Genomic DNA, 14953 nt, shown 5'->3' with positions numbered 1-14953 from the left:
TATACAGCACAGGACACCACCACTGGACTTATGGCAGCACAAAACACCACCACTGGACGGATGCAGCACAAGACAGCACCACTGAACTGGACTTATATGGCAGTAACCCTGGACTTATACGGCAGTACCCCTGGAGTTGTACGGCAGTGTCAGACAGGATGGCACTTTAAAAAACTAGTCCCCAAACAGCACATGATGCAAAGAAGAAAAAGAGGTGCAAGATGGAATTGTCTTTGGGCCCTCCCACCCACCTTTATGTTGTATAAACAGGACATGCACACTTTAACAAACCAATCATTTCACCGACAGGGTCTGCCACACGACTGTGGCTAAAATGACTGGTTTGTTTGGGCCCCCACCAAAAAAGAAGCAATCAATCTCTCCTTGCACAAACTGGCTCTACAGAGGCAAGATGTAGACCTCATGCTCATCCTCCAATTCCTCACTCCTTTCAGTGTGTACATCCTCCTACTCACAAAGTATTAATTTGTTCCAATGGAATCCACCATCACAGGTCCCTGTGTACTTTCTGGAGGCAGATGCTGGTAAAGGTCTTCCCGGAGGAATTTATAATTCATTTTGATGAACATCATCTTCTCTTTTGTGGAAGTAACCTCCTACACTGATCGCTGACAAGGTTACCAGCTGCACTAAACACTCTTTCGTTGTACACATTGAAGGGGGGCAACTTAGGTAAAATAAAGCCAGGTTGTGCAAGGGCATCCAAATTGCCTCTTTTTCCTGCCAGTATGTATACGGACTGTCTGACATGCCTACTTGGATGCTGTCACTCATATAATCCTCCACCATTCTTTCAATAGTGACAGAATCATATGCAGTGACAGTAGATATGTCAGTAATCATCGGCAGGTCCTTCAGTCCAGACCAGATGTCAGCACTCGCTCCTGACTGCCCTGCATCACCGCCAGCATGTTGGCTAGGAAATATTATCCTTTTCCTCGCAACCCAGTTGCGGGAGCAAATGAAGGAGGAGCTGTTGAGGAGTCATGTTCCGCTTGAGTTGACAATTATCTCACCAGCAGGTCTTTTAACCTCTGAGGACTTGTGTCTGCCAGAAAGAGAGATACAATGTAGGCTTTAAACCTAGGATCGAGCACGGTGGCCAAAATGTAGTGCTCTGATTTCAGCAGATTGACCACCCTTGAATCCTGGCAAAGCAAATGATGGGCTCCATCCACAAGTCCCACATACTTTGTGGAATCGCTCCGTATTAGCTCCTCCTTCAATTTCTACAGCTGCTTCTGCAAAAACCTGATGAGGAGAATGACCTGACTCAAGCTGGCAGTGTCTGAACTGACTTCACATGTGGCAAGTTCGAAGGGTTGGAGAACCTTGCACAAGACGGAAATCATTCTCCACTGCGCTTGAGTCAGGTGCATTACCCCTCCTTTGCCTATATCGTAGGTGGATGTATAGGCTTGAATGGCCTTTTGCTGCTCCTCCATCCTCTGAAACATATAGAGTGTTGAATTCCACCTCATTACCACCTCTTGCTTCAGGTGATGGCAGGGCAAGTTCAGGAGTGTTTGCTGGCACTCCAGTCTTCAGCACGCGGTGGCTGAATGTCGAAAGTGGGCAGCAATTTTTTTGGCCACCGACAGCATCTCCTGCATGCCCCTGTAATTTTTCAAAACATTCTGCACCACCAAATCAATTGTACAGATGTGTCCTGATATATCGTTGCTGCGTACCGCATAGCGGGCGCCATGCAACTCGCGCCAGCTCCTTGCGCTATAACTCCCATTATAAGTTGCGTTGTAAATGTAACGTCACGTTATAATTGTAACGTTCATTCTACTTTCTGTCCACCAAATGTCACTTTTCCTAAACTCTACAGCGCATGCCTCAAATAGCCAACGGACCCTTCATAGCGCCGCCTGCTGATTGGCTGACATTTATTGTGACAATGACGAACCATTAATCACTTCCCTTTATATGGGAATTATTTCGGACTAGCTTTGTGTTTCAGTCACTACCAGATGGTCTCCAGCCACACTGCCACTCGATCACGCTAGCTATGGATATTGTCGTTACAGTGTGTACATTTGCCGGGTAGCTTATTTCGGATTTTTTTTTTTTTAAGCACTCAGGTATAACACATCACATATACACCTGGAGGGCCTGCCTGTAACGTGGTTGGCTGTGGCCTAACGAGAACAGTGTCCGCCTGCAATGCTTGTACTCGTTGGTTCGATACCCATTTGTGCTTGATCACTGTTAGGGACAGTGTTAATGCTGTGGCCAATTCGTTCACCATTTTTTTTGTTTGTATTTAAATATTCTTTTTTAATATAATAAAGTATTTTGGGGTATTGCTACTTCTCGTTATATAAAAAAAAGTCCGCTTCTATTAAATACAAGACCACGCTGCTGCCCTGTTCACTCAATTCATCTAGTCGTTACGTTGTGTAGAAAATGATGGATAATATTAGCATAAGCAGCAATCCTACTGTAGTTCGGACTACTGTAGCTTTGTGTTTCTTTTGTTTCAACCCAGTGCAACTGGGTACCTACAGTAATATTAGCATAAGCAGCAATCCTATTTCGGAGTAGCTTTGTGTCTCTGTTGTTTCAAATGGGCAGAAATATTGAATGCAAAGTGCAACTGGGTACCTACAGTATCTCATGAATGCACAGTATGACTACCAGATGTTCTCCACACTGCCGCCCGATCACGCTAGCTATAGATTTGTTGTTACTGTGTGTACAATTTGCAGGATGACATTAGCGTAAGCAGCTACCTTTTTTTTTTAAAGCACCAAGATACAACACATGACATATAAACCCGGAGGGCCCACCTCTAGCATGGTCGGCTGTGGCCTAACTAGAACAGCGGCCGCCTGCAATGCTTGAAGACCCGGGTTCGATACAGAGTTCAACACCCGTTTATTATTTTATTTTTATTTTTTTATTCTTTTTTAATACAATAAAGTTATTTGTGTTTTAAGTTTCTACTTCTCATTATATAAAAAAAGTCTGCTCCTACTAAATACAAGGCCAAGCTGCAGCCCTGTTCACGCTATTCATCTAGTCGTTACGTTGTGTACAAACTGATGGATAATATTAGCATAAGCAGCAATCCTATTTCGGAGTAGCTTTGTGTCTCTGTTGTTTCAAATGGGCAGAAATATTGAATGCAAAGTGCAACTGGGTACCTACAGTATCTCATGAATGCACAGTATGACTACCAGATGGTCTACAGGCACACTGCCACCCGATCATGCTAGCTATAGATATTGTCGTTACTGTGTGTACAATTTGCAGGATGACATTAGCGTAAGCAGCCTTTCACAGATCACTGCTTACTGCCACAGCATTGTATTCAGCTCTGTAGTCTCAACGTGGAGCATTCGCCACCCAGCGGTTAAACTGTGTATTACATGGCGCGGGACATAACGCACGCCATAACATTATTTCCAACTCGCGACACAGGACCCTAGATAGTGCGCTATGAGCAACGCTGTATGAGGATACATCTGTATGTGCAAAACATGGGACATGCTGGAATTTGCCCAGATATAATACATGCACAATATTGGTGGCATTGTCCGATATCACAAATTCCCAGGAGAGTCCAATTGGGGTAAGCCATTGAGCGATGATGTCCCTCAGTTTCCGTAAGAGGTTGTCAGCGGTGTGCCTCTTACGGAAAGCGGTGATACATAGCGTAGTCTGCCTAGGAACGAGTTGGCGTTTGCAAGATGCTGCTACTGGTGCCACTGCTGTTGTTGCTGCGGGAGGCAATACATCTACCCAGTGGACTGTCACAGTCATATAGTCCTTAGTCTGCCCTGTTCAACTTGTCCACATGTCCGTGGTTAAGTGGACAGTGGGTACAACTGCATTTTTTAGGACAATGGGGACACTTTTTCTGATGTCTCTGTACATTCTAGGTATCGCCTGCCTAGAGAAGTGGAACCTAGATGGGATTTGGTACTGGGGACACACTACCTCAAACAATTCTCTAAGTCCCACTGAACTAATGGTGGATACTGGGTGCACGTCTAACACCAACATAGCTGTCAAGGCCTCAGTTTTCCGCTTTGCAACAGGATGACTGTTGTCATTTTTCATCTTCCTCACCAAGGACTGTTGGACAGTCAATTGCTTAGGTGAAGTAGTACAAGTGGTCTTGCGACTTCCCCTCTGGGATGACGATCGACTCCCAGCAGCAACAACAGCAGCGGCAGCAACAGCAGCAGTAGGCTGGAGGAATCCCGGTTAGGACAGGTCTCCTCAGTCTTGCCAGTGACATGGCCAGCAGGACTACTGACGTTCCTGACTGAGGAGGAAGTAGACATTGAGGGAATTGGTGGTGTGGCTTGCAGGAGCTTGGGTTCAGGAGAAGAAGGGATTTAGATGGCAGTGGACTGCATACGCTTTACCCAAAGTTTCACAACTTGACACTGACTTTTGATGAATGTGCAGCAGGTGACGTATAAGGGAGGATTTTCCTAGGTGGTTAGCGTCCTTATCCCTACTTATTACTGATGGACAGAGGCAACACACGGCTTGACACCTGTTGTCCGGATTTTTGGAGTAATATTTCCACACCGAAGAGGTGGCTTTTTTGGTATTTTGCCCAGGCATCACAATGGCTTTATTTATCCCACGACAACAGGTGTCTTCCCTGGTGCCTGATTTAAACAAACCACATCACCATCAGAATCCTCCTCGTCAACTTCCTCCTCAGCGCCAGTAACACCCATATCCTCATCCTGGTGTACTTCAACATGTGACATCTTCAATTTGAATATCAGAAACTGGACTGTGGGTGCTCCTTCCAGCACTTGCAGAGGGCGTGCAAATGGTGGAAGGAGCCACCTCTTCCCGTCCAGTGTTGGGAAGGTCAAGCATCACAACCGCTAACACACTTGGACTTTCCTTGGGGATTTGTGATACCATCTTAGAACGTACAGTTCTTTGCGGACTGCTCCCCCTAAATGGCGGCTTAACGCTGACGTCCAGCCCCCTCCCACCCACGAAGGCTGCCATGCGCCGGTGCACTGCGGCACCGGCACATGCGCACTTCTGACCCATTCGCTGCGCTGCGACAAACTGCAGCGAGCGATCTGATCGGAATGACCCCCATTGGGCATCGGCCTTGGCAGACGACGTTGATGGCATTTCATCGTCTATGTCATGACTAGTGGCAGCAGCTTCAGAACTAGTAGGAAGTGGTTCTTGATCTTTCCATATTTTATCCTCCAAATTTTTGTTCTCCATTATTTTTCTGGAGTTATATAACACAATATGCGGCACAGGAGAGCGTACCCCTACACCACACAGGTCAAACCCTGTAAAAATTATATTTGTGTTAAATGTTAATAACCCCTTTATTTGGAGTAAATAATATACAGCACAGGACACTATCACTGGTCTGATGCAGGACAACACAGTGGACTTATTATACAGCAGCACTGGACATATGGCAGCAGAGGACACCACCACTGTGACTGGTCACTGGACTGACTGATGCACAGGACACTACCACTTGTCTGATGCTGGACAACACAGCAACACTGTAAGGGACTTATTATAAAGCAGCACTGAACATATGGCAGCAGAGGACACCATCACTGTGACTGATCACTGGACTGACTGATGCACAGGACACTACCACTGGTCTGATGCAGGACAACACAGCAACACCGTAAGGGACTTATTATACAGCAGCACTGGACATATGGCTGCAGAGGACACCACCACTGTGACTGGCCACTGGACTGACTGACGCACAGGACACTACCACTGGTATGATGCAGGACAACACAGCGACATTGTAAGGGACTTATTATACAGCAGCACTGGACATTTGGCAGCAGAGGAGTCCACTACTGAGACTGGTCACTGGACTGACTGATGCACAGGACACTACCACTGGTCTGATGCAGGACAACACAGCAACACTGTAAGGAACTTATTATAAAGCAGCACTGAACATATGGCAGCAGAGGACACCATCACTGTGACTGATCACTGAACTGACTGATGCACAGGACACTACCACTGGTCTGATGCAGGACAACACAGTGATACTGTAAGGGATTTATACAGCAGCACTGGACATCTGGCAGCAGAGGACACCACCATTGTGACTGGTCACTGGACTGACTGATGCAGCTAAGACACTACACTGGACTGAACAGCACAAGACAGAACTATAATCGCCACGCCACTTTCCCACCCACACAGACGCTGAGGCCGGAGACATGTCCTCTCGCTACACTCTCCAGGACTGGAGTGAAAATGGCAGCGACGTGCGGCTCCTTATATGGTATCCAAACCCCGCGAGAATCCGTCAGCGGGATGATGATGTTTTGCCTCGTTCTGATTTCCGAGTCAGAACCGAACCCGCTCATCTCTAACTAAAGGTGTACTTATTTTTGCACAGGGGCAGAAACGTGAAGAGCAAAAGTCTGACCTGTCCTAACCCTTTTAGAACAACCCCTCTTTGTAAATAACACTGTTTGGTTTTTCTCCTAAAATTTTAATTCAGAAATTAAAATTACATCAGAACTGCAGATATTATACTTTTGCGTTATTATTTTTTAACATAGGGCAGATTGTTTCAACTCACAGCATAAATGGAAGTTATAAAATGCATACTATAAAAAGTGTATTAGGAGATTGCCAGCTTGGAGTTAAAGCAAACATAGACCATTTGGGGAGTGTAAATAACTGTGTACTCGTCTGCACAACAAGGGATCAGCCTAAAACTATATTCTCTCCACCCCAGATGGATTTTGGAAAACCCTGATCTAAATCATGGGTTCTCAAGTGCGGTCTTCCAGTATCACCAACAGACACCCTCAAAACCCCCTTAAAACAAGACCTGTATAGAAATTTTGAGGGTGGAGTATACCTCCCGACCATCCCAGCATGATGAGCAACAAGGGAATGACATGCAGTCACTCCCCCTTCAAAAGTCACACAATGGGGGCGTGACCTCACGGGCATGAGGCCATGCCCCCTTTTGACACATAGTGTCCCGAGTCCCGTTTTAAGAATGTTGGGTGGTATGCAGTGGCGTTTCTATAATGTCTGCATGGGCCCCTTGTTTAAGGGAAGCCCAAACCTCACACCATGCACCCATTTCTCTGCTATACTTCCCTTTGCAAATTCATGTTAGCAGTAGCAGCTCTGTAAAATTGTTGCCGCACAGCACCAGAGCCTACTAACACAGCACCTGGCACAGCACCAGAGTCTACTAGCACTAGAGCTGCACTGCCGCTAGAGAGGAGGGGAGGCAGCCCGGATGGACACTGCACACAGGCCCCCTCTTCTCATGATACGCCCCTGGTGGTATGGGTTGAGGTTAAGGTCCACTGATCTAAATCACTGTTCCTCTTCAAATTAATCACACTGGTCTAAAAACGAGGCGCACTGTTATCTTGCTATCCCAACTCAAATGCTTGTTGGAAATGTAGTTGTACCTGATCGATGCGCCATCAAAGGGGCTCTTGCTCTGCACTTCAGCCGATTTCAAAATGTGGCCTTGTGTTTTCCCAGTAATACATGCTACATTATACAGAAATATATCATAATGGTGAAAGAATATGAACCAGTCTATCATTCTTATATTAGAAAATTATATATTAATGCAACATAACGCTTACATAATGTATGTAGTGTATTAACTAGATATATTTTCTGAGGAGAAACAGTCATTAATACTAATATATTCACTTTTATACCCATCAGGGGCAGAGGAAGTTAATAAAGAACAATAAATATACTGAAGATAATTACCTATGTCTTGCACCTGACACAAATATATTCTAAAATACATACAATTATGCACTGCAGCAAACCTCTGGCATCCAGATGCTAGTTACATGGATGTGAATTATAACGCACTGCAGAATATGTTGCCACTATATAAATAAATGTTGATAATGATGTGAAAATGTACTTTCATGGGGAGGTATGGAAGATGGGAAGTGAATTTGCTGGTATTACACCTGAAGCAGTAGGAGAAATAATGGTATTGCATACTACCCAATACAGACCCACTTCTACTATTACATATATATATTAGAGCAAGAGATTACAAATTGTGCTTAATTTAACAGTAGTGGTGACCAAAACCGTATAGTGAATCCAACATGTATAAAAAAAAATCATTGTGATATCAAGTGACAGTCATCATCAGAATGCATGTTGTTAGTGGGTAATATCCAAACAGTAACAATAAGAACATCCAGAGACCTAAAGTGTACATTTTAAAAAATATATGTGTTCAAACAATAATGGGCAGATGTGCTTGTACCAAATATAAAATTATTCAATTGTATCTGTATTGAACTATTATACATCATTTTTCACATTTAGATACGTCACTGTCTATATGCATAGATAAGGTATCAAGGTACAGAGGCGGATTGGAATGGAAAACCAGCACGGGGAATTTATGGAAGCAGCCTTAATGTGGGTGGGATCTGCTGAGGGGGTGGGGTCTGTTGAGGGGGGTGGGATCCCTCCTCATATGACCTGATTATGAGTTGGACGAACTTGCAGTTTCTTGCGACTTTTGATGCAGTTGTTTTTGCAACATTATTGTAATACTGCTTCAATGCACCACCCTGGTATACATCCGTGCATCTGAATATGCAAGGGCTGAGATGCCCACCATCAGCCACAACATTGAAACATTCACCAGCCCTATGCTATTATTATTATTATTATTATTATTATTATTAACGGTTTATATAGTGCAGTAAACAAGCGAGAGCAGCAGCAGCAATAGAGCAGCAGAGAGAGCAAGCAAAAGAGCAGCCAAGAAAGCAATAGAGCAGCAGTGAGACAAACCACAAGAACAGCAAACACAGCAACATATTAGCAGACAGAGACAGACAGCAAGAGAGCAGCAGAGACTGTCAGCAGTGCCAGGAGAGAGGTAATAGCAGAAAGACAGACAGCACCCTGGGCTCAACTCCACCTGGAAGTGGATACCATGCTGGAAAGTGTTGATATTGTGCAGGGGGACCTGGGAGTCCCATCCATAATCCACCATGTTGTACATGTTCCTTGCCGACATGGTCCCTGTGCCCCGGGATAGCATGCCTGTCTCTTGGAGGCTCCAGAGTGACTGGGGTGGGGGGCTCCGATGAGACTGAGGATCCCACTCAGCCCCCTTGGTGTGTCTTCTGTGTGTGACTGCCTGCTGGGGGTCCCCGGGGTCATGGTGATGCTGTGCTCAGCTCTCATTGGCTCCGGCTGCCACAGTCCTGTCACACCCACTCCAGCCAATTTCAGGCTGCTGATTACCGGAAATGCTCGCTAGTCTACAGGATCACATTTTCCAGTTCCACAGTGGGGGAATGCAAATCCTGGAAGTTCTGCATCCGTCAGCAGATGCATGTATCAGATGTACCAGATGCATGTATCAGGTGCATATATCAGGCCTGGCCAGCAGGTAAAGTGAGCCGTCCGGCCAAGGGACAAATGGAACAAGCCGAGTGGGAACTTACCCCAATGGCCAATTTGCCCCTGGCCCTGTGCTATACACACACACACACACACACACACACACACCCACACACACACACACACACACCATACTGTCCCTCTCCTAACTATTCCTCATAATATCAGCCCTATCTTATACACACACACACACCATCCTGCCCCTCTCCTCAATCTCATCCCTCTTCCTATCAGCCCTATACTATACACACACCATACTGTCCCTCTCCTCACTATTACCCTCATACTATCAACCCTATACTATACACACACCACACTGTCCCTCTCCTCACTGTATCCCTACATACTATCAGTTTAGTACTGCACACACCACATTGCACCCCTCCTCACTGTTACCCCTCACACTACCAGCCCTGTACTGCACACAGCACACTACCTCTCTCTTCCCTATTACCCCTTACACTACTAGCTCTGTACTGCACACACCACACTGCCCCTCTCTCCTCTGTTACCCCTCACACTACTAGATGTACTGCACACACGCACTACCCTTCTCCTCCATATTACCCCTCACACTACCAGCTCTGTACTGCACACTGCCCCTCTCCTCACTGTTACCCCTCACACTACCAGCTGTACTGCACACACCACACAACCCCTCTCTTATTACCCCTCACACTACCAGCTGTACTGCACACACCTCACTGCCCAATCCCACCCGCTCCCGCCAGGCTGCGGATTATCGTAAGTGCTCCCCAGCCAGAGGATTACATCTTCCGGTTTGCGTTCCAACAATGGTGGAACGCAAATCCAGGAAGGTCAGCACCCACAGCTGACGCATGGATCAAGCCGGCCCGGCCAAGATGAAAATATGACCAGCCGTTTGGGAACTCACCCGGTATCCCAGTGGACAAATCCGCCCTGCCAAGGTGCATTACTGATTACCTCAAAGTGGAAAATCTGTCTTCTCTCTTCAAGCTATGCCTTCTCTGGTCGCAGTGTAATTTGCAGCTCAGCGGTCAAGTCTGAATTAGGACCCTAGTACACTAAATAGTTCTCATTGTTTTTCTGGTTTCCTAGAACACACAATATCGTCATCATTCCAGAATGATCAACCATTTAAAATGATGGATAACAGATCAATACAGATCAGCCTGAATCATTATATATTGGGTACAAGCACATGTGCACTTCAGTATTTGAGCACATTAAATATTCATATATTTCTAAAACTACTATTAGGTGCCTTGCCTTCTTTATTTATAGGCACATGTATATGAATTCTTACTTTATTGAGCTTTAATTTGTTCTTTTCTCTCCTTTGTAGGTGACCGGAGATGTGATAAAGGACAGCCCGACTTCGTCTCCTTGCAGCCTCAAAATGTGACCCTGTCTTTCCTCTTCCTCTGTATTTTTCTGTAGAACAAAAGTAACAAGCAATTAAATATCACCACATGCATCTTTAACCTTCTGGAGCTGAACTGCTATGACACTCTTTAAAATGTAATAAAATATAATGACAGACTTCAGTATATTTTTTTCTTGCATGTAGAAAGATCCATGAATGCTAAAAATATACAGCTTATTCTTAGGATGAATTAAATGAACTGGAAATGTGAATTTACAATCCTAATACCAAATAATTACTACATTTGTACTGTTAAAGGGTTTTGAATACCACCAAATAAACAGAACATTTATAATCGGTGGCAAGCATCCAATCAAGTGACTCCCTTTAAGGCCAGAAACTCCCACTGATTCAGTCTATTGTTACCATTATTGCTAAATAATGTGATCAGCTCGGGGTAGTCCAAACGGGTTCAGTATGATATACCAACGGACACAATACCAACGGTCATAATCCCGACAGCCATTGACTGGCAGTCCAAATACAGACACGGTCAAAATACCGACATTCATTATGCCAACATGTTCAAAATACCGACATAGTCAGAATACTGCCATTTAAAATGCTGACATTTCAAAATACCGACATGAGTTTTTCTTTTTCTTTTTGTGTCAATGTCGACATAGATTGACATGGACACCGTGTAAGTGTACCGTGTCCCCTCGCTTCGGGCACACTATCAAATTCCCCCTCCAGGTCCAATGGGATGGTAAAGTATGAACACGTCTGTTTCTGGGCAAAAATACCTTAAAAATGCATGTCGGCATTTTGGCATGTCGGTATTTTGAACATGTTGGTATAATGAATAACGGTATTTTGACCGTGTCAGTATTTTGACTGTTGGTCAATGGCCGTCGGGATTATGACCGTCGGTATTGTGTCTGTCTGTAAATCAACTGCTACCCGTCCAGACCCTTTAATTATTAAAATAACAATTTTACATTAAGGGGCTTTTATGAGTAGCAACCTTGCAGAAAAACTATTTATATGTCATATCTGTACATCTACTTTTTGGCAAGTGCGCGATTGTGCACAGAAAAATAAGAATATGGAGGCACAGAAAATGGCATCTGAAAGTGTGCAAAAGTTTGAACTGGTTATTGGGAGGAGTTGAGTGAATCTTACTATTTAAAGAGTAGCATGGAGAAGGTTCTTGATTTCTTCACACCTCTCAGATGGCAGAGATCATGTCTAATGCAATCCTGTTAATGGGAGGTATTTTGCACCTTGCTACTGTACTTACCTTCATTACCCATCAGCCATTGCTCATACAGTACATGGTTATTCATCCTTTATAATATATCCTCGTTGCTCATACCTAGTCTCTCATCACTTGTAAATTATCATTTGAAATTTTCTCACCAACTGTATGACATACTATAATAATATAATTCCATCAAATGATAATGTTTTGCTTGACAAATGAAAGTATTATACATTACTTATCTTCCACAGGCAATGTTGGCAACATGATGGTTATTTAATTGCAGCTACAATGCAATCTTGTATAAGTGGAAGGTATAAATCTCTATCTATAGCAGTTTTAGGACTTACTGAGTAGTGTTTAGACAACAGAAACCTCATTCTGTCAAGAAGACACTTTACTTGTATAAGACCTGTATTTCCATTTTTGACACCACATCGCTTCAAGACTGTGCTGGACTTATATTGTTGTTTAAAGCACCATCAAAACTATTCTCTATGGGCCTAATTCAGAGATGTATACAAACTCGATGGTTAACGTACATCTCCTATGTTAGGTAATCTGCGCAATCTCAGGTTCTATACTGTGCATGTGCCCATCTGTTTCTGCAACAATGGTTGCAGTGTCCCCTAAGCCGCAGTATGACTGACATGGTGTGGCTGTTTGAGGGTAGGGAAGGGCAGTGATGACTAGCAATTCAGAAAATGGGGGGTGTCAGCCATGTTTTCAGGGTGTACTGAGGCCAGTGGCTGCATCCGTGGATGCAGCTTCCCTGGCCCCCTGGCAGCATGAAAACACCGGCCACCGTGAGTAACCTGAAGTTAACGTAGATGGCCAATGTTCATGGATATGATCTATTGCTGCATCTTCGTACACAGCCGTGGATCAGAGAAGCCCACAAATTGTGTCTATTTGCACAAGACATCTGAGAGTGAATTTCCATTGGTTTTCCAGGGGATGTGAGGGGGGGGGGGTGGCAAGCCATCTGTGGGCAAGTCTTCTGAGGATGCAGAACCACTTACACAGGATGCCATGTTCAGAAGGTGAAACTGTTTGCCATAGGGATTGTGCAAGTGTTTATGGTGCAATCGATGGCTAACAATTGTACATCTATGTCTTAAGAAGCACCAAAATGGATTTGTGCCACAGCAGGTGGGGGTCTCAGTCTGATGATCATTTGCCATGGCACTGGAATAAAGATGCAGACATGGGGGTAAATTTACTAAAGGTAGGTATTAGGTCTATTTAAAATAACTGACTGACATCATCGAGGGTTCCAACTGGAAAGCCCCCATATATATCATCCATCGGGTTTTAACTTCAAAGGAAACCCTACGTCAATGTCAGTTGGATTTTCTACTTCTAAATGTTTACTGGGACCTGTAGCACTACTGTAAATAACAATATTACTTCTTGTTTTATACCATCAATCCTGCACACATCACCACTAGAGGTACGAAGGATTGCCTCTGGCTTCACCCCAGGCCTTGGTAATCCCTAGGAGGGGTGTGACCAGCTAGGGCCAGGATAATATGATGGCAAGGGGACCTCATCCTGAGTGTCTTTCGAACACTTTTAACCCTGAGAAGCGTTCACAGATGATAGTGATATGTGCAGGGCTTCTCCCAAACTCAACTGCTACTGGCAAATTTTGTCTGCTGAATTTGGGGGTGATTTTTGTTCGATTTTAAAACTGTCTGATAGTGAATATATGTGGTCTGTATAGGCATCTATTAAAAAGTAGCTATTCTTGGTTCGATGGTCTAACTTATTCTAAAGTCATTTTTTTTCGTAAATGTTTTTTGTTTTTGTGTCTTTAGTGAATCTCCATTTCAAAATCATCTGAAAATTTATCAAAAATCTAAACCAAAAATGGATCCTTAGTAAATTCACACCATGGCTGCAGCAAAAAATATAGGCACAGACACGCCTGTGGCTGAGACACTGCTGCAGTTGCTTCTGGATATGACTCAGAATATATAATACTAACTTGCATAATAAAAAAATATTACAGTATATACACTATACAATATAATATACACTATACAATAGAAAATGTAGTAGGGATAGACAAAAAAAAAAGAAAATAAACCACTGTTGAATAACATTCCCTGTGGTCCGTGTAAACACTGACATAATCATAATTTAATATAACAGCTTAAATTAAAACTGAGCTTGAATAAGGTTGCATAAGAGATATGTATCATTAATAAAATGACAGTGTTTACATATTACTGTATATTTCATGGATATAGAGCAGAAATATGTTATTGAATTATTTTTACCTCTTATACATGATTATATCCCAGTCAGTGGAAAACATTACTCTTACACTTATCCACTTGACCTAATTTCATCTGTCAATGCACTAGGTCAATCCTTTCAGTGAATCTCTTTGCAAATCAAATAAAAAATCCTTACTTCCACCCTCCCAAAATCCCTTAATGATTGCCTATCTCCTTTTTAATGGAATGGGTAAGTATAAAAAGAGCCTCCGTACCAATTATCTTTAGGGTAGGTCGAATTGCAAGGTATTTACTAAGGTTTTGCAATTCTATGTTTACTATTTTAATGTATATGATAAATGTGATATTAAGTTAAATATTACAAAAATAAGAATATTCACGATAATATAGCTACATTAGCACATGGTCTACTTGCATCACATGGTAATTAAAGGGACTGCAACCTTAAAAATGTTCTTTACTTAATTGTGCCTAGATCAGAAAAATGTGAAGGCTAAACATTCATTTAGATTACTACTCTGTATAGCAGTGATAGGCAACGTTCTGGGGCCACAGTTCAATTATACACTTCAGGTTCCACATAGGGCTTCAGTCTATCTTGCAAAATGGCAGCACATTGGACCTAATTCATTTGCAGTTGCAAAG

General features: G+C 43.5%; 1 protein-coding gene across 3 annotated transcripts in view; it reads right to left on the bottom strand.

Moving 5' to 3' along the window:
- The window catches only part of KCNH8 (potassium voltage-gated channel subfamily H member 8), a 667193-nt gene that overhangs the window by 226940 nt on the left and 425300 nt on the right, over positions 1-14953 (bottom strand). For all 3 annotated transcript variants that reach the window (XM_063922193.1, XM_063922191.1, XM_063922192.1), the window contains exon 4: positions 10739-10866. In XM_063922193.1, coding sequence (XP_063778263.1) covers positions 10739-10866 — 128 coding nt within the window. The remainder of the gene's footprint in view (positions 1-10738; positions 10867-14953) is intronic.

This window comes from Pseudophryne corroboree, chromosome 5 (assembly GCF_028390025.1).
Source record: "Pseudophryne corroboree isolate aPseCor3 chromosome 5, aPseCor3.hap2, whole genome shotgun sequence".
Classification (NCBI taxonomy): Eukaryota; Metazoa; Chordata; class Amphibia; order Anura; family Myobatrachidae; genus Pseudophryne; species Pseudophryne corroboree.
Note: the sequence above shows the minus strand (reverse complement) of the source record. Positions and strands in the feature narration are given on the sequence as shown.